The 26,255-nt window shown below is 33.5% G+C and overlaps 1 protein-coding gene across 1 annotated transcript; it reads left to right on the top strand.

The window, feature by feature from the left end:
* Positions 1-26,255, top strand: LOC134855898 (uncharacterized). Its single transcript, XM_063872284.1, has 8 exons — positions 1-55; positions 20,279-20,554; positions 21,076-21,381; positions 22,784-23,062; positions 23,726-24,025; positions 24,553-24,843; positions 25,099-25,177; positions 26,110-26,255. Exons 2-7 carry the CDS (start codon positions 20,323-20,325, stop codon positions 25,170-25,172), a joined length of 1,482 nt encoding a protein of 493 aa, XP_063728354.1. The 5' UTR covers positions 1-55; positions 20,279-20,322; the 3' UTR covers positions 25,173-25,177; positions 26,110-26,255.

Raw genomic sequence — 26,255 nt, 5'->3', positions numbered from 1 at the left:
CATAATATCGTGGGAGCAGTGCAGATCTCGTTCCTGTGGTGTAAGAAAGCGAAAGGTTAGTGTGAATAAATCAAATTTGTCTTGGAAGCTTTGATAGGCTTGTGTGTTAATGAGGGCTTCTGAAATGATGTGGTCGTGTTGTTTGTTGAAAATATTAAGTGTGAAAAAATATGGTGTTGAAATGAAAAATTTTTCTGTTAATTGTGGGTTAGCAAAGCGATCATCATCTAAAAACTGATCGTGGTTAGGGCGTATGATGTTGTGATCGTAATATTCAATAGTGAAGTCGTTAGCGCGGGGTGCGGTGTATTCATTTAGTAGTTTTTTGAATCCTATATAAGTGAATTGTCGTAGTGTTTGTGCTGTTGTTAGTTTGTATAATATATCTTTGCAACTTTCATTATCAGTTTTAGTGTTATAAAGTGGTAGGTAAAGAGGGTTAGTATAGTGATAGTATGATATCCAATGAAGTGTTGGTATTAAGACGTATTCGTCTACATAATTTGTGGTGTCATCGTTAGTTGTAGATGTGTTGAAAGTGTACTGAGGAAATGATGGTAGATTAGTTTGTAGGAATTGTTTGGTGTTTATATGTTTCGGATGATCAATATATTCTTTTGCTGTGCATGGTTTAGTAGTAAATGGGTGATTTGGGAATTTTCTTTTGAAAGTGCGGTAAGCTGTGTTAGTGCTAGTGGATGTTTAAGTGGAGGTGGATGATTGGGTATAGTCTGATAGTGGTGTTGGTGTTGGGGGTCCGGAGGATGTTGTTATGAATGAAAGGTGATGTATAGTAAGAGTATTGGGATGGATAAGTTGTTGTTGGAGGGTAATATAATTATCTAGTTCTGAGGAAATTTGAGGGATATCTGGGGAATTGTTGGTTGATCTGTCTGAAAGGGATGGAGTATAGGTTGGGGTGACTTGGGATGGATAGGAGGGAGTGGAAAAGGATGGGAGTGGTTGGCTGGCAATTATGGGTCTAAAAGGGGGTTGTGAAAAATTTTGGGAGTTGGTTTGGGAATAAGTGGAAGGAGAGGTTCGGAATTGGCAAATTCGTCGGGGGTTTCAAGGTCTGAATTGTTAAATTGTGAAATTGTACGAAAAACTGAGGTATCTGAGTTAGTGTCTGAACTCGTGCTAGATGGTATGTTAATTACAAAATCAGGTGGGGGAAAAGCGAAAAGTGGTATAATGGGAACTGGGTTTTGGAGATTTGCTGGGTGGGAATTTGAACGGTGGAGAGATCCAAGTTGTCGGCTCAACGTGTGCTAAAAAAATGATTATTTTGCGATTGAAAAGTGGTGGTGTGGGGTTGTTCTATAATTTGTTCGTATGTACTAACATTTTGTAAATGATTTGTCGTTATATGTTGAATAGGGCTGTGTATGGAATGTGGTCGAAAATTTGGGTTATTTGTGATTGCGAGATTTCGAAAATTTCTGGGAACTAGGGATAAGGGCTGATCCTTGTGGTGCTGTAGGGGTTGTATCTACGTTGTTGTGTTCTTCGTCATATGTATTTGGTCTTGTGGCTAGTTTTGTATTATATTCTTTGATTTGTGCGTCTAGAAGTATTTTGTTTATGGATGGAGAAAATATTCCAAGAAATCCTGCAAATAATATGCGTGCTACACTTGCTTGGCGGTTGACTTGTGTGTGTATAGCGCATGTATTATAGATTCCTTTCAGTAGTGAGAAAAGAAATCCTATAAAGTTAAACATAGCGTATAAGATAGTCAATCGTTCTAAGATGTAATAGGGCCATCCTAGAAAAGCGAGTATTTCGTTTTTTAAGGTTACAAAACTGAAAATGTTTATGGGTGAAATATCTTGTGGTCTGTATTTTTCGCCGTTTAAATAAATTTAGTCTTTAATGTCTTTAAAATATCCGCTGTATTCTTGAGTGTATATGTCTGCAAATCCTGCGGTTTCTGCAAGTTTTCTTAAATTTTGATCAATTTTGATTGTCTTTGTATGGTGTCCATTTGCGTGAGTAATTCTTGGAATTGTTGTGTTCTAATATGATGTTGTATATCAGATTTAGAATAAATTCCAATGGATTGTAAATCTATATTGGGGTTTCGAGCAATGGCTCTTATGCTTTCCGGGGAAAACTTTTTGAGTGATTGCATTAATGTAGGGTATGGTGTTAATAGATAATATTTATCTTCATCAGGGTTTATTTGTACTACATTATGGCTGTTTTCTGATCCACATGGGACTGCGGTATCCCAAAAATATGTTCTTCTTGAAAGTGTGTCGACAAAATGTACTTTGTTTTTGTAGAATATGGGTATTCTTTTGTAACAACGTTTATCTTCAAAAACGTATAATGGTGATACTTTTTAAGTGCAAGTATAAAACCATAAAATGTTTCCTTCGTAATCAAGAAATTTGATCTATTTCCTGATAATAAATATCCTGCGTAGGGTATTTTTAATACTGCTAATGCGAGTGATTGTAAAATTTGTGTTCTTTCTAATTCGCATAGTTGATGTAGTGTTTCTAATTCTGAAAGTGACATTTCTTGGAAAATTCTACTAATTGTGTAGTCTAATTTCATGTCTGAATGAATGTCATAATGTATGTTTCCAAAATATGTTGTGTTCATAAGTGATAGTTCTTGTAATCGGGTACTTTGTTTGTCAATTGGTGTTAATTTTCCACCTAGGTGGCCAATAGATTTTTGGAAATTAACTGGAGTGTAGGGTTTTCCGTCGTATTTATATTTTGCTGTTGCGTGTGGATTTACTTTGATTTTTCCAGTGGTCATGTCGAAACCTTGTTCGTACTCGACAAGTATTTCGGAGTATTGTGTTTTGTAGAGTGGGTTTGCGTATTTACATGCAAATTCTGTTTCTTGGTAGATTTGAAAACGTGTGAGTTTGTTTTCTATATTATTTAGATTTCTGAAATCATTACCTCGTTTGTGATGTATGTTTACTTGTTCGTATGGGATGGATTCAATGAAGTATTTTTCATGAAATTTTATCATTCTAGCGTGTATCTTTGCTACTTGAAATGTTGTGCATGTATCTTCGGGAAACCAAACAATTGTTGCTTGGGTTCTTGTTGTGGGGTCACAATATCCTTGATAATTTTTACAAGGTAATCGAATTCCTTGATAGATCATTGTGTTATCTTCTAAAACTCGTGTGAGTTGTATTTTTTCGAGTTGTATTTTCAAATCAAAAAACATTATTTTTTGGTATCCTCTATTTTTTGTATCTGCTTTACAATTTGAGGGGTCGTTTATTCCAATGTGTGGTATCCAATGTTTATCGTCGGGATCATAAGTTAAACGTCCGTGTGCGCCATTGAATGGGTATTTTTCGTCTAATTTTATATGTCCTTGATAGCGTTCAAGTTCTGCTTGGTGTACAGAGTCGCTAAAGACATGGAAGTTTACTATTTGTCTTTCTGAGTGTTTGTTCTTTGTGAGATTTAACCTGTGTAATTCGACTTTACAATCATCGGGAATGAGATGTAAAAGTCTTTCAATGTTGCTTTGGTAAAATGATTCGTGGTCGAGTCAATTTTTATTTCCGTTTGAAACTTGTGAGCAATGTACTTTCTTTTCGGAAAATGTTGCTGTAAATTTATCTCTGGTTAGTGCTGTTGCTCGTGCTTTTGAGTATAATGTTGCTATTATGTTTGTAGTTTCTATAGCTTGTGGTTCTGTTTCGCATTGTGTGACTTGATTTATTGCATGTTTTTGTAATGTTTTTTGTTCATTTTCTTCACAATCATAATGTGTTACTAGTAAATCTTGGGGTCCTCTCCGAGGAGATGGACTTATATTTTGTTCAGAAAATGTAAGAAAAATGATGTGTAGGAATAATAATATCTTTAAAAGATACATATGTACGATAGTCCTGAATATGGGTTATAAAATGTTATATATCCTATTGTGGTTTTTGTGTATCTATCGTACTTGTATATTACTTCCGTTGTAATAAATGGTGATGATAGTGTTTGAGCTGTAATGTTTGAGGGGCTTAGTGGATAAGGGTGTTGAACGATGTTATTAAGTTTAACTGTGATTTCAAACTTTAATTGAAGGCTATTTTGATTTAGTGTTTGAACATTATGTTCTCGGATATCTTCGTGGATATCTTGTCTGTATTTTAATCGGTTTAGTGCCCAACTGTGTAGTCGGTGGCTTTCGTTATGTTGTCCTAACAATGGAGGTGGTGCTACAAATGTATTCCAATCTAATCGGAGGGGTATATTTGTAGGTTGTTCACTATATCTAGTTTCAATATTGTGTGAGATATTGAAAGGGAAAATTGATGGTGAAATTTGACTTAAGGATGGTGTTGATGGAAGTGATAGTGTTTCTGGTAGAGATGAAAATGTTGTATCGGATGAAGTATCTATTGGGTCGTTGACTAGGTTAGGTTCTCCTTGTGAGTAGGATTGTGTTGCCCAATGGGGTAGACGTTTGTTTGGCTTAGGTGGATTAAAAAGGTTCTCTCGTACTTGTGCTGAGGTTGGTGTTGGTCCTAAGTGTTCTGATTGAATGTTAGGAGTTAGCGTTGGTGTATCTGGTAGTGTTATACTAGAGTTTTCTGAAAATGATGGGGTTGGAGATTGTGGTATGCTAAAGGTAATTCTAGGAGTTTGAAAATTTCTATTTCTTCTTGGATGTATGATTTGTCTATTTACTTCGATTGTATTCTGATTTTGGCTAATGTGTCGGATTCGATTTAAGTCCTGTTGTAGTGTGGAGTATAGATTATATGTTGGTTCGCTTAATGATTCTTGTCTTTGAACTGGTTCTAAGGGTTCAGATAAGGGAGCGTGTCGTTCAAAATTGTATGGGTTATCTTGAAATGAAATTCGTGTGGATGTTTGGGGGTTCTGGGTAGTTGTTGGTACTGTTGGGTTTTCTTGGGAAGTTGTCGGTGAAGACTGATTTGGAGGTGTTTGGTTAGCAATTTTGAAAGTGTGTTTGCAATATTGAATAACTTAGTGAGAAGATTTATGTTTGTTATAGTATTCTTCGATGAATAGAATCAAAAGAATCGTGGCTAATGCAAATGTTACTATTGCCTTTTTTATACATTTACATATTGTCATAATTAGGGATATTACAAATGTGAGGAAGATTATGAATAGGAGAAAAATGTCTGTTCTACTAAAAATTGTTCGTATCATTTAAATTGATTTTGAAATTATCGTACCTGTATATGTGGTCAATGAGTACGGAACAATGGGAATATAGGGCGTATAGGGTGTAGAAAATCAAAATTATGTTTATAAAAATTATTAAAATTACTATAAAAACTTCAAAAATGTCAATACAAAATATTATGAAAATTTTAGAAATGAGAAAAAGTTTTAAGAAAATGTTCAAGATTAGATTTTTTATGAGTATAACTGGAGAAGAGAGAAGCATTTGAGAAAATGATTCGTTCGTCGAATATTTTTTGAATTGCTGAGGCTATATTCAAGTGTGGTCGGATTATTTATTGATTTTTTGACAAGTGGGTTGAGTTACTTGAAAAATTGTTGGGGGCTTATTTTATGGTGCTCGGGAGGTCTTCTTGACTTTATTTTTTTTTGGTGGGTAATCTGAGGTGTTTTTGAGAAAATTGTACTTTAGGCTAAATGATCATGGTTCATTTTTTCTTTTGGCTAATTTGCCATTTTTGGTTGGGGGGTTTTTGAGGGTAATTTTGGGAAAATATGGTTGATCTTTGGGTTATTAGATAGGGGAGGGTTGGAATATTATCGTGGTATTTATTTTAGTTGTCAAGTTGTAGCAAGTTGCTTATTTTTGACCTGGAGGTTGCAAAGTTATAGTTATAGATATGCCTGGAGTTGAATATCTTTCGGCTAATAAGTTGGTGTTATAGTTATAGAAGGGGATGGATTGAATGAATCCTATTGGCTAAATTTGAACTAGAATCGTTGCGTGTTTGTCAGCATGTTATTTTGAAAAATGAAAGTTCAAAATGATTCAGAGGTGCAAAGATTATTAATTTTTAAATTAAAGCTGTTTTTGAAATTCAACTTTCTTTAATATTTTAGATTGTGGGATGAATGTTTTATGATTTTTTCGTGGTTAATTTCTAAGTCTTGATGATTCTCTATGTGTAGACTTTTCTTTCTGTTCTTGTGGCAAGAGTTTTTCTATCATTTTTCTATTTTTACTTTCTTTTTCTAAATTATTTGATTTAAGAGTATTTGCGTCTTTGTGAATTCTGTCTTGTTTTTGAATTTGTGTATGTTGATTTTTATGATTTTCATCTAATTTTGGCTCTAATTTGAATAACTTTTAAACCGGTGAAAGAATATAGTTGAGTTAATTTGCGTAAAGCGTATTCTTTCGGATAATAAGGTAATAAATTGTTTCTGTGTTGAACGATTTCTTTTTTTGTCGTGTCTGTAAGTTTATATGTGATTTCAGTTGGTTTATCAATTATTTGGTAGGGTCCTTTTCTAAGTGGTTGTAATTTTTTAGAGATTCCTTTTTGTGTTTGAAAATTTGGTATTAAAACAAATGTTCCTATTTTTAGATCGGTGGCTGGCGTAAATCGCTGATTAATTTGGTGATTAATGTTTTGTCGTTGTAACAATTTCTTTGTTACCTTTTGATAGACTTCATTATGCTTTTTATCTCTGTTTAAAATCCATTTGGTGTGTGTACCGGAGGCTAGTTTGAGAATTTGTGGATGATGAAAATGATCTTCATCATGTGTATGCAATGGTAGATTATAGCATATTGAATCTTTAGTCGGTTTGCAATGTCCTTGTGCATTTTTATGTGCATTTGCGGTGAACATTATTGGTTTTCTTGGTTTTTGGTTAAAAACCATTTCATATGGTGACATTCCTAAAGTTGTCGTTATTTGTGAATTGTATGCTAATGGGAATAACTTTACATCTGTTGACCATTCTGTGTATTTTGTGTCATTTCCATTTATGATACATCTGAGATATTCTTGTAAAGAACGATTCATACCTTCGACTAATCCGTTTGTCCAGGGTGCATGAGATGTACGTGGTTTGTGTTTGATATTATATAGGTGACATAATGTGATTATTTCATTGTTAATGAATTCTGTTCCATTTTCTGTTACTAAAATTTCTGGTAGTCCAAATTTTGCTATCCAGTGTTCGTAGAGTGTTGTGTAAGCGTAATAAGCGTTACAATGTGGTACTGGGTTAAGTGCTACATAATGTGTAAATGCGTCAACAATAACCATAATGTATGAATTTCCTTCTGAAGATGGGGAAATTGGTCCTTTTGTGTCAAATGATATTCTGTGATTGAAATATAGACTTTGTCCTTTAAAATCTTGTTTTTGTGCTATTTGTTTTTGATTTGGATAAGGTTTGTTTAGTTGACATATTATACAATCATTGCATAATACTTTTATCCATATTGGAGCGTTTGGAAAATAAAAATTTTGTGTAAAATTTGAATATGTTTTTTCTGATCCGGAGTGTCCTTTTGTATTTTGTGTATGAGTGATATTGAATGCTGTCAATATCATACTTAAAGGAAGACAGGGGACTTTAGAATCATCTAATTGATATTCTAAAAGATCTGTGTTTTCGTTTATCGTTGTGTTATTAAATTTTCGGAAATATCGAAGAAGTGTTTTGTTTCCTAAAATTGTGGTATCAGCTTTTGCTGGTTTTGTTTTATATTTGTGCCATGATTTGAGTTGTCGGATTACTGGGTCTAAATTTTGATATCGTTTTAAAAGTTCAATTGTGATTTTTTCTGTTGGTGGGAGAAAAATATTGTCAATTTCTATTTTTGTTAGGGGAATTGTATCAAGCGGGTCGCGAAGGTTAAAAACTTGGTTTGTTGTATATTCTGTATCTTTTACTTGTGGTCCTGATAGATTTATTGTATCAGTTAAATTTTCTTTTTCGATTAGGGGAAAAAGATCCTTTTTATGTGATTGTTGTTTGACTTTCTTTTGTTGAGTGTTGTTTTTTATCCATTGTGAGTATGGAATAGGTTTAAATGTTGATGTACCTAGTAAATCAACTTCGTAGTGATTGTTTTGGCAATCTAGATAGAGTGGGAAATGTTGTAGATTATTTATTTGTGTTTGGTCAATGTCAGTTTTTACTGCATATTTGCATTCTAATCGAGGTGATGTTTCGTCTTTTGCGAGATAGAATTTAATATTTTTTGGTATTCCAACTGTAGTTTTTTGTGTAAGTAGTTCTGGTGGTGTATTTCTACTTAAGGTGTCTGGTAATGCAAGGTTTTTTCCTGCTGTCCAAACTATGTGTAAGTTTGGGAATTTCATTAGGATTAGTTGAAATCTATATACTCTATGATTTGGATTTGATTTTTGTGTAAAAAGAAATATAATTGTTTTATGATCTGTGAATAAAACTGTTGGATGTTTTGATCCAAGTATCAGAAATTCATATTCTGTGAGTGTATAAATGATTGCTGTACATTCTCTCATTAGTGTGGAGAGTCGTAATTCGGCTTGTGTAAAAAGTCGTGAATTTGCTGATATTAAATTCATTTTATTTGTTCCACTATGTGATTGTAGTAGTGCTGCGCCGATGCCAAAATTTGAAGCATCGCACATAGCGTAAAATGGTTGATTTGGGTCTGGAATTGTGTTTGATATTTGTTCCGTTAATCGTTTTTTGGTTTCTTCAAATCGTGTTTGGTGTTCAATGATCCATTCAAAATTATTTTGTTTCCTAAGGATGTTATAAAAGGGTCTTAGGTATAGTTGCATTTTATAAACATATTTACTTAAGAAATTTAACATTCCGAGGAACTCCTGAGTCTTCTTTTTATTTGTCGGTGGCTGAAGTTTTTGGATTGCGTCAATGCGTGATTTTAATGGGTTAATAGTGTTTCGTTCTATGTTATGTCCTAAAAATTTTACTCGTGTTAAAAAGAAATGTGATTTATCTGGGGCTGCCTTCAGATTTTCTTTCTGAAGAATCTTATGGTATTGTTCTAAAACTGTAAACATTTCGTCTTTAGTTTGTGATTGCATAAAGACATCGTCTAAATATGTGATTGTGTTTTTCTTTAGTATTAATGGTCGAAAAATTTTGCTCATAAAAGCTGAAAAAGCTGCTGGTCCTATGGATATGCCATAGAATAATCGATTAAATTCGTATTGTTGATTTCCAATAACGAATTGTGTTAGACGTCGTGACTGTTCGTCTAATGGCATTTGGCTATATGCACTGTTCATATCTGCGGTTGTGAAATACTTTCCATTAATTTTTGTTAAAATTACTTGTACAGGTTCAATGGGCCAATTGCATTTAGATTCTTCAATTAGTGAATTGAGATATCTGGCGTCTAAAACTATCTTTAGTGATTCGCCTTTTGCTAAAATGATAACGGGGTTAATAAATGTGTTTCCTTTTGGCTGTTCTTCTTTGTTTACTGGTGATATAATTTTATATTGTTCTAAAATATTTAATAATCTGTTGACTTTATCGTGTAAGTGGATTGGTACTTTACTTGCTCTTTGTTTTTTGAAAACTGCGTCTGGTTTTAATGGAAGGTGTAGGGATGAACTGACTTTTCCTACATCAAATTTTGTTGTTGCGTAGACTGATGAATATTTTAATAGCTGTTGTGCTAGCGTATCAAATTCATTTTGTGTTATTTGTGAATGCTGGAAATTGAACATAGTTAAAAATTTCTGTTGGTCTTTTGCATATTTTGTTATATCAAAAGTTGGTTTGAAATATGGGGTTTTTGTGAAATAGTCTGTATTTCTTTTTTCATTACTTATTATATTATTTATAGATAATTCTTCATTTAGAATAGTGGATTGGCAAATGTCAAGTAATTGTAATATATTATTAACTCTGTAGGCTATTTCTTTTACAGGTGAAGTTGTTGCGTTTGTTTCGCAATATCCTAATATCCTAGGGGTAGTGTTATTTTATTTGGTGTATTATTATTTACGTGGAGTGAAATAATATCCGAATTAATGTCTTTTTCATATCTTATTGATGATATGGTTATTTTGAAAAATTTGTGAATTGGTCTGAATTCAAAATCTGACATAAATAGTTTTTGTCTATTTTGATTTGTGTTATATTGATGAACTTGTTTTATTGAGAATTTGTAGACGGTTCCTGACAGTGGTTTCAGGTGTCTTCGTTCTTGATTTTAAATTGGGTAGAATTTTGAGAAGAATGGTGGTTGTTTGTTTAATCTTTGGAAAAATGTTAAGGCGGTATTTTTTATTTTTGTGTATTCATCTTTTATATGTAACTTACTGTTTAATATATTTATGGTTGGTATATACTTAGTAATAAATGGTATACCTATGATATTGTGTTTAATATCGGTGATATGAAATGTTTGTTTGAATTGCTTGTACGTGGTTTGTGTTTGATATTATATAGGTGACATAATGTGATTATTTCATTGTTAATGAATTCTGTTCCATTGTCTGTTACTAAAATTTCTGGTAGTCCAAATTTTGCTATCCAGTGTTCGTAGAGTGTTGTGTAAGCGTAATAAGCGTTACAATGTGGTACTGGGTTAAGTGCTACATAATGTGTAAATGCGTCAACAATAACCATAATGTATGAATTTCCTTCTGAAGATGGGGAAATTGGTCCTTTTGTGTCAAATGATATTCTGTGATTGAAATATAGACTTTGTCCTTTAAAATCTTGTTTTTGTGCTATTTGTTTTTGATTTGGATAAGGTTTGTTTAGTTGACATATTATACAATCATTGCATAATACTTTTATCCATATTGGAATGTTTGGAAAATAAAAATTTTGTGTAAAATTTGAATATGTTTTTTCTGATCCGGAGTGTCCTTTTGTATTTTGTGTATGAGTGATATTGAATGCTGTCAATATCATACTTAAAGGAAGACAGGGGACTTTAGAATCATCTAATTGATATTCTAAAAGATCTGTGTTTTCGTTTATCGTTGTGTTATTAAATTTTCGGAAATATCGAAGAAGTGTTTTGTTTCCTAAAATTGTGGTATCAGCTTTTGCTGGTTTTGTTTTATATTTGTGCCATGATTTGAGTTGTCGGATTACTGGGTCTAAATTTTGATATCGTTTTAAAAGTTCAATTGTGATTTTTTCTGTTGGTGGGAGAAAAATATTGTCAATTTCTATTTTTGTTAGGGGAATTGTATCAAGCGGGTCGCGAAGGTTAAAAACTTGGTTTATTGTATATTTTGTATCTTTTACTTGTGGTCCTGATAGATTTATTGTATCAGTTAAATTTTCTTTTTCGATTAGGGGAAAAAGATCCTTTTTATGTGATTGTTGTTTGACTTTCTTTTGTTGAGTGTTGTTTTTTATCCATTGTGAGTATGGAATAGGTTTAAATGTTGATGTACCTAGTAAATCAACTTCGTAGTGATTGTTTTGGCAATCTAGATAGAGTGGGAAATGTTGTAGATTATTTATTTGTGTTTGGTCAATGTCAGTTTTTACTGCATATTTGCATTCTAATCGAGGTGATGTTTCGTCTTTTGCGAGATAGAATTTAATATTTTTTGGTATTCCAACTGTAGTTTTTTGTGTAAGTAGTTCTGGTGGTGTATTTCTACTTAAGGTGTCTGGTAATGCAAGGTTTTTTCCTGCTGTCCAAACTATGTGTAAGTTTGGGAATTTCATTAGGATTAGTTGAAATCTATAAACTCTATGATTTGGATTTGATTTTTGTGTAAAAAGAAATATAATTGTTTTATGATCTGTGAATAAAACTGTTGCATGTTTTGATCCAAGTATCAGAAATTCATATTCTTTGAGTGTATAAATGATTGCTGTACATTCTCTCATTAGTGTGGAGAGTCGTAATTCGGCTTGTGTAAAAAGTCGTGAATTTGCTGATATTAAATTCATTTTATTTGTTCCACTATGTGATTGTAGTAGTGCTGCGCCGATGCCAAAATTTGAAGCATCGCACATAGCGTAAAATGGTTGATTTGGGTCTGGAATTGTGTTTGATATTTGTTCCGTTAATCGTTTTTTGATTTCTTCAAATCGTGTTTGGTGTTCAATGGTCCATTCAAAATTATTTTGTTGTCTAAGGATGTTATAAAAGGGTCTTAGGTATAGTTGCATTTTATAAACATATTTACTTAAGAAATTTAACATTCCGAGGAATTCCTGAGTCTTCTTTTTATTTGTCGGTGGCTGAAGTTTTTGGATTGCGTCAATGCGTGATTTTAATGGGTTAATAGTGTTTCGTTCTATGTTATGTCCTAAAAATTTTACTCGTGTTAAAAAGAAATGTGATTTATCTGGGGCTGCCTTCAGATTTTCTTTCTGAAGAATCTTATGGTATTGTTCTAAAACTGTAAACATTTCGTCTTTAGTTTGTGATTGCATAAAGACATCGTCTAAATATGTGATTGTGTTTTTCTTTAGTATTAATGGTCGAAAAATTTTGCTCATAAAAGCTGAAAAAGCTGCTGGTCCTATGGATATGCCATAGAATAATCGATTAAATTCGTATTGTTGATTTCCAATAACGAATTGTGTTAGACGTCGTGACTGTTCGTCTAATGGCATTTGGCTATATGCACTGTTCATATCTGCGGTTGTGAAATACTTTCCATTAATTTTTGTTAAAATTACTTGTACAGGTTCAATGGGCCAATTGCATTTAGATTCTTCAATTAGTGAATTGAGATATCTGGCGTCTAAAACTATCTTTAGTGATTCGCCTTTTGCTAAAATGATAACGGGGTTAATAAATGTGTTTCCTTTTGGCTGTTCTTCTTTGTTTACTGGTGATATAATTTTATATTGTTCTAAAATATTTAATAATCTGTTGACTTTATCGTGTAAGTGGATTGGTACTTTACTTGCTCTTTGTTTTTTGAAAACTGCGTCTGGTTTTAATGGAAGGTGTAGGGATGAACTGACTTTTCCTACATCAAATTTTGATGTTGCATAGACTGATGAATATTTTAATAGCTGTTGTGCTAGCGTATCAAATTCATTTTGTGTTATTTGTGAATGCTGGAAATTGAACATAGTTAAAAATTTCTGTTGGTCTTTTGCATATTTTGTTATATCAAAAGTTGGTTTGAAATATGGGGTTTTTGTGAAATAGTCTGTATTTCTTTTTTCATTACTTATTATATTATTTATAGATAATTCTTCATTTAGAATAGTGGATTGGCAAATGTCAAGTAATTGTAATATATTATTAACTCTGTAGGCCATTTCTTTTACAGGTGAAGTTGTTGCGTTTGTTTCGCAATATCCTAATAATCCTAGGGGTAGTGTTATTTTATTTGGTGTATTATTATTTACGTGGAGTGAAATAATATCCGAATTAATGTCTTTTTCATATCTTATTGATGATATGGTTATTTTGAAAAATTTGTGAATTGGTCTGAATTCAAAATCTGACATAAATAGTTTTTGTCTATTTTGATTTGTGTTATATTGATGAACTTGTTTTATTGAGAATTTGTAGACGGTTCCTGACAGTGGTTTCAGGTGTCTTCGTTCTTGATTTTAAATTGGGTAGAATTTTGAGAAGAATGGTGGTTGTTTGTTTAATCTTTGGAAAAATGTTAAGGCGGTATTTTTTATTTTTGTGTATTCATCTTTTATATGTAACTTACTGTTTAATATATTTATGGTTGGTATATACTTAGTAATAAATGGTATACCTATGATATTGTGTTTAATATCGGTGATATGAAATGTTTGTTTGAATTGCTTATTTAGGATTTTGTTTTGTTCCATTGTTCTTGTGGGGAGAAGAAATAATTGGATTTTTCCATAATTTGTTAATATCGATGCTTGTGCTGATGCTAACTTACTAGATGTTTCTAAAGGTTTTAATTTTGGATGTAATAATCTGATTTCATTCCATGTAAGAATATTAATAATATTTGATTCTGCGCCTGAATCTATTAAAAAATCAATTTCAAGATCTGGTGGTTGAAATTCTTTATTTTTTGGGCTTTCTAAGAGAAATTGAATTGTCCAAATTTTTTCTCGTGGTGGTTCTTTTTGTACGTTTTGATAAATGTGATTTGTGGTTAGATTTTTCATTTCCTTTTTCTCTAATGAATTTTCCGTTTTGATTTTCTGTACTTCTTGGTTGGTTTGTGTAATATTAGTATTTGGTCCTAAATAAAAATTGTTAAGAAGTTCTAATTGATTTTCGTATATATGTGAACTAAAAGGTTCTTCATATGTGACTGATTCATAGTCATTTTCGACAGTTATCATGTTAATTAAGATGTTATTATCTGTATCGCTTTCACTGTCTGTTGATTCGCAATTAATGTGATTTACTTGTAATTCGATATTTTCTGTGTTATCGATACCTGGGGGGTCTGAAGTTATTTCTTCGTTTGTTTGTACTTGATTAATTTGTCTTTGATGTTTCGGTGTATTGCTTCTATTTCGATACTGAGAATTGTGATAACCATTATTATTCCTATGAGGTGATTGGGAATAATTTCTGTATCTATTATTATAACTGGAATTTCGATTTTGTGAATTGTTTCTCGATCCATTGTGTTGATTATTATTTGATCTTTGATAGTTTGATTGTTGTATGAATTATTTTGTGATCTATTGTTTGGATAATTATTACGGTTGTTGGAATAGCTTCTATTTCTGTTGTTTGAATAGTTTCTGTTCCTATTATTTGAATAGTGTCTATTCCTATCATAAGATGAATTTCGTGATTGATTGTTTGAATAATGTCTATTTCTGTTTGATTGGAAACTCGATGCTGAAACAAATTGTGTTGAGTTTGAGTTTGATCGTGGGTAGTTGTTTCGACTATTTGATCTACTATATCTAATTTGTGAAAAATTTCTTGAATTTCTTTGTTCGGGTGATCTACCTCTATAACTAGAGTTCTATGGTGATTGATTTCGAGAATAGTTTTGATTATTTGGAAGTGGTTTTCCAGAGCTATTGTTACTATAGACATTTTTGTTTGGTAGATTTTGATCTTTTTTCATGTATTGGTAAAATGATTTGTTTGGTTCTTTGTGTTTTGAAGGTCTATTCTGGTTGTCTTGCTATTTTTGTCTACATTCCGAGATACTGTGTCCGTATCGACGACAATAATTACACCATTTCATAAAAGATGGTTTGCCTTTCCAATTTGGGTTCTTTTCATAGATGTTCAAAATTTCAGTGATTTTTTCAGATAGGTCTATATCTGCTTCTTGTATATTGTTTATGTGTGTAGTTTTTGTTTCAATGTGATTAACATATTGTAATTTTAGGTTTTCGGTTTCTTCGAGTTTCATTGTGATTTCTGCTTGTTCTAGTTTATCGACTAGTTTTCTAAAATCTAGATCAGGTTCACGAATTGAGGAAGGATGAGATGCTCTTTTCTTTATAGCAATTTTCCTTAATTGTGGTGTTAAGGTCATCATTAAGATTTCTGTCATTTTGGTATTTTTATAATCGTGCGTATTAAGTGAGTATGCTTTTCGAACTAGTGTTTTGATTCTGACTGCTAGTTGTTTTATTGTTTCATTTGGTAATCTTCGAATTTCATTACATAAAACTCTTTGATGTTGTTTGTTTCTTTCAGAATCAAACATTTTTGAAAATTCTTGTGTGAATCTTTTCCAATCTGATTTTATTTCTATAGGTAGTACTGAAAACCATTTTTGTGCTGCGCCGTCTAATGTCGTTTGTATCAACGCTGTGCGGCGATGTATCAAATTTTGATGAAGTGGTGTATTTATCGGTTCAGGTCCTATATTTAAAATTAGATTTGCTGTGACTGCGTTTAAGTAGTCTTCTACTGAGTATTCAGGGTCTGTTCCTGTAAATACCATGAGTGGTTTATTTCATGTTATTGATGATCCTCGCATGAGATATGGGTTCATTGTCATTTGTAATGACTCTGCGGCATTTGGTATTTGTGAAAAATTTGTCAATTGATTTTTTGTGATTTCATGTTGTTGTAGATAATATGGTAATGGAATTTCGTTGTGCATTTGATTTGGTTGATACGAATGCTTTGTCATTGGGTTTTGTGTCTGCACTGGTTGAAAAAATTGTGTATTATATGAAGTTGCAACTTGTGGTTGTTGGCCTTGAAAATCTAGTGGGTTTTCAAGGAAAATTCTTTTATACTGAGGGCGTGGTGGTTTTTGTGTACGATATTCTTGTAGATATGTTTCAAAAATATCTGGTAAACGATCATCATCAGATGATACATAATCAGTATGGTGAGATTTTTTTTGTCGATTTTTATTCTGTTGAAAAAATGGATAATTTTTACTATGATCCTGTGGATGATGTTGGTTAGATTGAAAGTTTTCTGGGTTATTTGTTGTCGTTGGTCTGTTCCAATTATGTGAGTATACATGATTATTATTGAATTTTCCTGGAGAATAGTGTGGTCTTGGTGGATGTGTGTAATTATAATTATGTTCTGCAAAATTATTTCTTGTAAATGTCTTTTTTGGTTTTGATAGTTGTGTCATTGGTCTGAATGATTGATAATCCATATGTGAGAGTTTAGCTGCAAAAGTGGCTGAAGGTTTTACAGTGATTGTAACGTTATATGTGGTTATGTTACTTTATTATTTTTTGGAGTTGTTAAATGTGGATGTATCGGTGAAATACTTTGCTGTGTTGTTGTTACTGTCGTATGGACAATCTCTTCATTTATGAAGTTTGATGGTGTTTGAATATCTTGCTGTGTAAGATTTTGAGTTTCATTGAGGTTTTCATTATGTATAACCGTTGAATTTAAACTATTATTTTGTGTATTAGGCAAAAATGTATTATAATTTAAAGGTCTGGCGTCAATTGTTAATGGTATACTTTTTATAAAATTTGGGTGAATAGATATTGTGTCTATCGCTTGACTTGAAATATCATTTGGGAAATTTACAAATAATGGATGAGACCAATCGGGGTCCCAAACATAATCTGATTGTTCGTGAATGACTGTGTCGTCAGTGTTACTTTGAGGTCTAAAATTTTTTCTTGCTTCGTGAATTAAATCTATATTATGTCCGAAATAATCAATTATAAACCATGCTAGTATTTTTTGTAAATCATGTTTGGAGTTTTGTGAAACGTCATTATTGTAAAAGTTTTCACGAATTGCGTATAAAAATGTAGAAAATGCAGTGATTTCATTTCTAACTTTGGTGTGTCTAGATGTTTGGACTGGTGATGTACTTTGGGCTTCTGTTGTTTCTAATATATTTAAATTTGTATATATTATAGCAAAAACTTCATTTGTGAATATCGAGTTTGCTATCTGTGAGTTATGGTATTGTATAATTTTGATATATTCTGTGAATACCTTTGAAAATTCAAGATCAAGATCTTCTGTTTGAAGAACGTATTTTTTATCTCCTGGTGTACAGATTCCTATAGTATAGATACCGTATTGTTGTGTTATTTTTGCAATATCTTTTATATAATGATCAATTATTTGTCGTTTTATTTTTACATCTGGAAATTCTGTTTTACATGGACTGATTACTGGTTCAAATAAATCTATGAGTAAAGTTTTACAAAATTTTATTTGTCCTCTATCAGTTTCTGAATCTATAACGAAAGGGAATGCTTGTTCGCTTTCTTCACTTTGAGTGTGGCTGCTCATCTTTACGTTTGATGACTGTTAATAAATAGTTGTTAATGTGTCTAATTGGTTGACTCTAATTGTACAGATGTACTGGTTTATGCTTGTATTTCTTTTTTATTCTATTTTTTCCTTTTTTCGATGAGATTGTATTTGTTTCTGAGTCTGAAAAATATACTGAGTCCTGGATTGGGTAAGTTTGATTTATTGACTCTTCTACTTTGTATAGTGCGTCAAGACTACTGACTTCTGAGTCGGAAAATGCGTTTCGGTTCTTCGAAAATCTTTTTCGTGTTATCTGTCGTTGTTTACTTAAAATTGTTCTTTTTAGTGTTTGCCGTTTTGTGTGTATGTATTCAGTTGTTTGTGTATGCGGGGTGATAACAAGATCGTATTTTTGATTTTCAATTTGACAATTGTGTATGACGATGGTTTATTTATTTCCTAAATTTTTTAATGACATAAGGTTTAGGATGATGGATGCAAGGTTGTTTGTAAGTGGTTTTTATTTCCTAGACTGTTAGTCCTTACGATTTTTTGGTTAGCTTAGCCTGGGTCTTTTTATTCAGGGTTGGAGAGAAAAGTATATCGATTCCAAAGAATGATTTTTACTTTCTCGTGGCTAATATAAGCTAAGGTGTTAACTTACTTAATCTTACTTAGGGGTAGTGATTGTGTTCAAGGGTTGGAGAATAGTAAATCGATCCACAAGGTTCAGGTATAGATAGAACGCGAGTAGTTCGTTAGATACTTTTTTAAACTTACTAAGTCTAAGATCTATCTTGGGTCGTATAAGAGGAGGGGGTTAAGTGAAGGATGAATAACCGAAGTTCTTCACTGTTTATCTTAATTTATATGGTTAATATTTGAAAAATTTCTATTAGTCCTGGGTCTTTTGAAAAGGTTGGAGAGTGAATCGACGTTTGAGGTCGTTAGACACTTGATAGGTGGGTGGGGGAGAACAAAATTGTTCTTTATGATCCAAGGATAAGCCTTGATGATCAGAATTTAAGTTAAAGATAGAAAATTAAATTAGATCCAAGGATAGGCCTTGATGATCTGGTTTAAGATTTAAAGTTTTTAGGTTTAAGAAATATAAAGTTTAAGATTTTGAAATAATAATTTGTGTATTTTAGTTTTGATGAAGTTGGTTTATTTATGATAGCTGTTATGTTTAGGTGATGAAGCTGGAACAACAAGATAAATGATGTTTATTTTATTTTTATTTTGAATAATTTATTTTTTAAATATTTTTTATATAGTACTGCAGTTGAAGAAACGATTAGTGATGTTCTTATCAATCGTTATTGAACATTAATAATTTATTTAGCGCCTGTAAATGCATTGAAAATTTTTCTTCATGAACTCTATGTTTGCGAATGAAAATCTAAATTCATTGCCGGTATAATTCTAAATATAAAAGTATGTTGTGGCTTTTGCCGTACTATCATGAAACTATTTGGTAAGTTTCTCCGTAGTCGTATGTCGTTTCTTGTCCGTGCTCTGATTCCAAAACGTCGTTGTTCTAGTATTGTTCGGAAGAGTGGTTTTGATCTATTGAGTCGGAGAGACCATTCAATTAAATTATTATCGTATAACATTTTGAAAATGTTTTTGTCTATTTTCTAATCTAATTTTTGTTAATTCTAAGCTAATTTGTTTTTTAAGGTCTTGTTCGAGACTTATGGTCGCACCAGATGAGTTAGGTATGGAGGTCTATCTCATAGAGTAATTTCGGATAGGGTACACCGTCTGCTCGTCACGCTATCTTATTTTCGGCCGGATAGATTCGTGCAACTTCTTAGTCTAATACCGATCCTAATCTTACTCTTATTACTACTAGTCTCAGGGTGTTTAACTAGTCTCTGCTAGGCTCAATAGATCTAGAGTATACTGGTATTGTTGCGGCTGCTGAAGTACTCTGGAGAGTCAACTATTTTCTAAGTTAAATTCAAATCTCTCTGGTGCTGAAATTACAAGTAATTTCAGCACTTACAAATAAGTGGGTAGTTAGTTAGATGGATTGTGATTGGTTAATATTAAATACTTTACTGTGATTAAATGTCTAAGTAATAAATAATAAAATGTAGTTTGGATTAGGTTCCACCAAGTTAGTCAGGCATAAAACTATTGTTAAAGAATGAAAAGACAATTGATGTATATTAAAAGCATCTCTTTCGGTGTTTTGAAGATAATTGATTTTGCTTAATAATTTATGAACATAATAGAGTGGTGCCGCATAGCTCTACCTGTACCAAGCACGTACAATTTTCCGATCAAAAAAGCTAAAATTGACATTTTTGGGCTCTTATCTTTCTTATTTGCCAGATAGTACCATCTACTGATATTTAATTAAAATCTTTTGTTTTGAGTTACTCAGGCATAAAACTATTTTCAAACTATGAAAAGACAATTGATGTGGTATTGAATGAATCTCTTTAGGTGTTTTAAAGATATAAACGAAGCTGTTAATTACAAATTATTACACTTTTTGGGAACTAAAACCATCAAAAAACATGCAGTCCTCTATGGGCGTCCCATATTACTGTTTTAAAAAAAAATAAACTATTTTCAGGAAAAAACTTCGGAATCTTTGCCTGTTCTTGTCACAACTTAAATAGAGTTCTCCTTAACATGCCATTGACATTGAGTTCTAGAGCGACTACTATTAAAGGCATGCTAAATTTGAACAAAAAGTAAGATTTGAACACTTTGTGTTTTTTAGAGCCCAACCCTGTATTGATTCTCGAAAAAGTGAGCGAAACTTCGATGGAATTTCATGTGGCTGCAAACGGAGGACGATTTGAAACAGGAACAGTGGTTCGAACTGTACCCTCCGGTCTGACAATCGCCGATTTCACTCCTGATGATTTGCCCAAGACTGTCTCGGGGCTGACAGGGGGCCAGGATTACGAGTTGGTCTTCCAATTCTCAGTTTCCGGGGGTTGCGGAGCTGGGGGAGATGCGACCAGTGAAGAAATAACAGTGCTTTACTCGTCAGGTTTGAAATCCATTTTGATTAGCTGTTCGCAATACGAGTTTGTGTTATCTTAAGCTCTTCAGTTTGTCTCTGGAAATTTCAAATCTAGCCCAAAAAACAAGAACAGTGTAAAAAATAATGCCTCCTAAGTTCACAGTACAGTTCAAGTTTGGTGAAAATATAATAGCTTACGTCATAAATATCATAGCTTTACGCTGGCCCGTCAAAACAGAGCTTTCAAGCAGGCGCAAATCTGGGGTTTTCTCAGAAGAGGATGACCTTCAAAAAAATTTTGACAACCTTTTGTTAGGTCAAAAATGTTTGAAAAACAAGTTGAAAACCTTTTCGTAAATATATAAATTGTAGTTATTGTCACCAAAGAAGACTTTAGAGAAATTGGACCAGTTTAAAACTGGACCCTTTTCGTCATTTTTTGGCCGGGGAATCTTTGGGTGGCGAGAGGTTTGATAATCCCCGGACGCCTAACTCCTCCTCTTTTTTAAAGTGCTTTCGATCTTTTTGTTATCTTTTCTTATACTTAGACATGGTGGCGTTGGATTTGGGGCTCGTTGAGAGTACTGCCTCAACTGCCAACTTCACAGTGACAGATAGAGTCGGATCCAGCGCCGTTTCAAATTTCCAGGCCTCCTGTGATCCTGATATGGAGTCTGATCGTCCAGTCTGTGAGTCAGCCGAGTACGAGAGCAACGTAGTGGCCAGTGCTACTGGATGGCTGCAAATGAGCGAACTGGAATCGGGTGTTGCTTATGTCGTCACGATCGATTCAGCAACTGTGGACGGGGCTGCGAATACTGAGATCACAAATTCTGTCCTCACATTTTGCACTAGTATGTCCAGTTTAAAATTCTCATCTTTTAATTACTCCGTTCGCAATTTTTCTAAGCTAACTTAGCAATTAACTTTAAAATCGTTTTTTAATCTTATATATGCATTAAAAATTTCTGTTGCGATACGTTATCAATAAAATAGAATGTTTCTTAAATAAATATATCACGGTCTGATCTCCGTGAAAATATTTATATGATGTTTGTATGATACAAGAAAACCTACAAGTAAAATGTTTTTATGATACAATTACGCACAGAAAAATACAAATCTGCTCAAGAATCCTCTTTTCAAGAATGGGGGAGATTGTTCAGTAGATTAAGTAGGCGGGTTTTTGTCCAACCAGAATGCACCAATGCTAAAACTTTTGTCAGTAAGCGGGGGTATTCTCATGATGGAGGCTTCCCGCATGATGGAAAACTTTCAACCAATCAGAATTGTTGGAGGTTCCCATTGACTAACTGGGCTCTGCTCTTAGCCGAAGTCTTTATTAACAGAGAAGTAATTGTAACGGCCCAGCGAAATTTTGCTGTACAATTTCTGCGTCCCTCCATCATGAGGGACGCCACTCCAGAAAACTCTAGAGCTAATTTACTGTCTTTAATTACATTTTTTTGCTGCATTCTGAATGGTCGAAAACTCGCCAATTTTGCATCCGCATTTCTGAGAAAAAATGCTTGTCTGTTTTCATTCATACAACACTTTTCAAGATTTTTAAGCTAAGAATGTAATGGTGCCAAAACTTCAGTGCCAAATATCACGAAATACATCTTTGAAGATTTTTTTGATCATCAGAAAACGATTTCATCATTTGGATGAAAAATCTAAGCTTATCATACAGGGGCAAAACTAGTAATTAATTTAGGGAGGGTGCGGACACCCCCCTTCAGGGATTCGATCTTTTGTCGACCCAAAGGGTCCCCTCTTTGGTACTTCTTAAGAGGCCTGTTTTTGGCCGATCGACCCTAAAATTTTTGTAAAAGTGCCTTGAGAGTCTATATATACAAATTTTCAGGGGAAAAAGATTGAAAAAATTTTCAGAAAAAAGTTGAAAATCAGCACCTCTCCTCGAGAAAATCCTCGATCCGTCCCTGTTATCGCACATTTTCAACGTATAAAAACAATTGTATGGCCAGCATTTTTTGTCTATATGACTACGAAAAAAATCCTAGCCAAAAAAGCCAAAACTGTTGAGAATGTGTCTTTTTTAAGCCGCATAATCATTTCTATGCTCCAACAAGCATCTTCAAAAAAAATGATTGCGCAAAGTTTGCTGAATTTGTGCCTTTAAATGTTGTTATTATGATGTTTTCTCCTTAATAGTTGCGTTTTGAGATGCAAAATATTACAAAAAACCTGATAATTCATTGTTTTTGCTAAAACTTACGGGTTTTTGCTTCACAGAGCCTGATGCGCCGGTTGTCGAATTCGCGCGTGTGGACTCAACTTCAATGCAGATCAATATCCACCAAGACTCGGGGAACTTCGAGAGGGTTGTGGCCACTTTCGAACCATCTCTCCCACGGGAGACTTTCATGGCGAGCGAACTGCCCAAAACGGTGACGGGGCTAACAAGCGGACAAGACTACGAGGTCACTGTTAGGTTGCAAGTTGGATTCAATATGGATTGTGGAGAGCAGAGAACAGTTAGTAGTGCTTCCAGCATAAGCACTTACGAGCCAGGTGGGTTTAGTAGTCGAGACTCTTCTTAGTCTAAAAACATCTGCAAACACCCCAGAAACATCCATACATTACCCACTTTTTCTATGAACTACCAATTTTCTAAAAAATGCCTACTCATGAAATGTAAGAACTCATGAAATGTTTCATTTAAATAAAATTTTCGAAGTCTTACTAGGAAATTGTCACGAGTTCAAACGCTAAGATTTAGCAAAAAATATTATCTCAAAGCTCTCCTTTTAAGTTGCACATTCCATCATTAGTTCCAACAAGCATTTTTCAAAAAAATATGTATACAAGTTCTGCTTAATTGTCTAAAATGTTCAAAAATCAGATTGGAAATTGCATATGTCTCTTTTGTAACTAAAAATAAATTCGACGTCTTTTTTATTAGTTGGTATTGAAGATTATGTTGTAAATTGATTCAAAGTCAGAGAGTTATAATGAATATTTTTATTGAGATTGATGAGAACGATAATTTGACTAAAAATTAGTTATTACCAACAGTTGTTATCAGTGAGAAAAATATATTTGAAGTCAAATTGGGATGACATTTCTTTTAATTCTCATGTTTTCATTTTTGGTAATTTTTCACAAAAAAATGCAATATAATTTAAAAAACTAGAGCAACCTGTAAGTAATTGAAAGAGTGTGTTTCAATGTCAGATCGATACGCGAACGTCAATTTGGCAGTCACTGATTATCAAGAAGACAAAGTGACTATCTCAGTTGCAGCTGCAGATGCCCCTGCTGCGATCTCCGACATTGATGCAGATTGCTTCTCGGAAGTTGATCGCGACTGCAACGAGAATGCTGATATACGAACTGATTCGGCTGTCGACCCGAGTGTAGTCGTGATTGATGGGCTGCAGTCGGGCACAATCTATGAAATGACTATCGAATCTTCTCTTTTCGGCAACATTCCTCCAAAGAAATTGCACTACCAAACAATCACCGCATGCACTAGTAAAATCACAATCAAACTTTCATACCCATTTTCAGAACATGATGCTCATTTTCAAGCTCAGTTACAAAAAGTATTTGAAATTTTTTTCGATGATCAAATTCATTTTCCGAGCTTTCCCAAAACACTAGACCGGCTATATTGTACTGCAATCAAGTTTTTGGATACACGGGCAAAAACTCTCTTAGGCACATTTTGGAAGGCTTCCTCTTTTTTTAAGTCTATATTGGCACCTGAAAGTTTTGACCCATTTTGTGAGGGCAGGGGTCTTTTTTCAGCCTGTTAGAAATATAGGATCTTGCTAACCCCTTTCATATGGTACCGGGTAATGAAACAAGCCACCCATTTAGAAAGAATTGAACCGTTAAGCATAAACGAGTTTTGTACCTTCTAACAAACGACCCCTTTGCAAAAGGGGACAATAGTTATCAAGATCCGAAATTTAGACAAAAAAGATATAAATTTTCATCCAAAATTTTAAGCTCCTTTCAACAAAACTTGTCAGCAATTCAATTCAATTCGTTTTCAGCTCCCCTTATGATTACGGGGGAGATGGACATCTACAAACAGGACGACTCCACTATGATCATCGACATCAAAGATGATGCCGGCAACTTCGACGCCACCGTTGTCACGTTCACCCCGCCTGAAGACGTGTCTCAAGTCCTCATAAATAGGAATCAGATGCCGTTTGAACTCAATATCAACACCACAATCGATTACAGCATGAGCTTCGAGTTCTTCGTCGGAGTGGATCCCCCGCATTGTCAGGGAGATCAGAACATCTCCAGTTTGCAACCGATGGTCTACGAATTCAGATGTGAGTTTACGAGTCATGCTAAAGTAAAAGAACATCTTAGAACTAAGCTATTCATGCAGTGACAGCACTTCAAATCTAGTCAATCAATTAAATTCTGTTTCTTTCTAATGTCAATTTTCGTTTCCAGTTTGATAACTGCTTCGCAGATAAGGTTTATGAATACCATCGAAAACCAAACGATCAGCAATTGCTAACTGCTGATTGTCTAAAAAATGGAAACCTAAAAATAACATAACTTTGTTTTCACTGTTCCAGCTTCGGCTACAAAGCTGGCTGCGAAGGCTGTCATCTTCCTGCTATCTGCCATCGCGTGGATTGTGGCTCTCTAAACACGGTGCGTACAAAGTATCCCGGTTTGAACAAAAGTCACTTTCATACAACTTTTCTTATAAGCATATTGCAACTTTTTACTTTTTACTCTAAGAACGTTACACGATAAGAACTTTTTCTTGAAAGAAAGTTTTGAGAAAAAGAATCTATCTTTGAATTTTTCTTAAAGAAAGATGTAAGATAGAAAATCTCTAAGAACTCGATAAGAAAAACGAGGAAGGGAACTTTTTGAGCGATGGTAAACCCGCGGTGGTACCAACCAAGTATGCATAAATCTACTTTAGTTGAATACTTTTAAATTATTTTTCTTACAAATTTTTTCAGATTTTGTAATCACTTCCCGAATTTATCGGCATATTTTTTTCTTGATATTTTGCGCCGTATTAATGAAGTGGTGGTGAAGTGGTTAAATTTCCGCCTCTCAACCAAAAGGTCAGATGTTCAGGGCCAGCCATGATCCGTGCTCGTTGCTTAAGGGTGAGGCAACCTTGCCCAGCCGCGAAAACTAACCAAAAAAAATTGCATGTAGTTCGTAAGCAGGGGCACAACAGCGGTTAGCCGTGATGAGCTGTACAGCTCTTATGTTGATCCTTTCCCTCTTGAATAAATTGTCTTAAAACGCATCAAAAAAGATATTTCAATGCAGGTTCTCAAGATTATCAAAACCAGACCCAAGATTCAAATATGAATTTAAAAGACTTAAATGAATCTTATCGACGACATATCGAAATACTATCTTAATAAATAACAAAAAACATCAAAAATAGCACATTGGATGCTGCAGAGAAATTTTTCCTAATGAAATTATGGTTGCTTACTACATAAACAAAATATGAATTAGCAAAATAGTTAGCCAACTATCGCCACTTATAAATTTGCTTCTATAATTGAAAATTACCAATGGGTTTTCATACTGTTTTGTTTCCGATTCGGCAGTCTACGTTCTGAGCTCTGTCATTCACAAAGACCAGTCAATATTGTCAATCCCTTTGTGTTTCTACACAAAACTGTGAACTGAGTCACCAACGGAGGTGGTTGGCTGTATTAGACGAAAACTAAAATAGGCGAAAAAAGTACTTATA

Source organism: Symsagittifera roscoffensis, unplaced genomic scaffold, assembly GCF_963678635.1.
Source record: "Symsagittifera roscoffensis unplaced genomic scaffold, txSymRosc1.1 SCAFFOLD_177, whole genome shotgun sequence".
NCBI classification, from domain to species: Eukaryota; Metazoa; Xenacoelomorpha; order Acoela; family Convolutidae; genus Symsagittifera; species Symsagittifera roscoffensis.
This window is presented reverse-complemented; position numbering and strand designations above follow the sequence as displayed.

What these genes read in the sequence shown, in the direction of transcription:
- LOC134855898 (XM_063872284.1), top strand. Translation starts at nt 20,323, where the DNA reads ATGGAATTTCATGTGGCTGCAAACGGAGGACGATTTGAAACAGGAACA. An exon ending in TGTCCTCACATTTTGCACTA is followed by an intron (nt 21,382 to 22,783) that starts GTATGTCCAGTT and finishes TTTGCTTCACAG; the next exon opens with AGCCTGATGCGCCGGTTGTC. An exon ending in AACAATCACCGCATGCACTA is followed by an intron (nt 24,026 to 24,552) that starts GTAAAATCACAA and finishes ATTCGTTTTCAG; the next exon opens with CTCCCCTTATGATTACGGGG.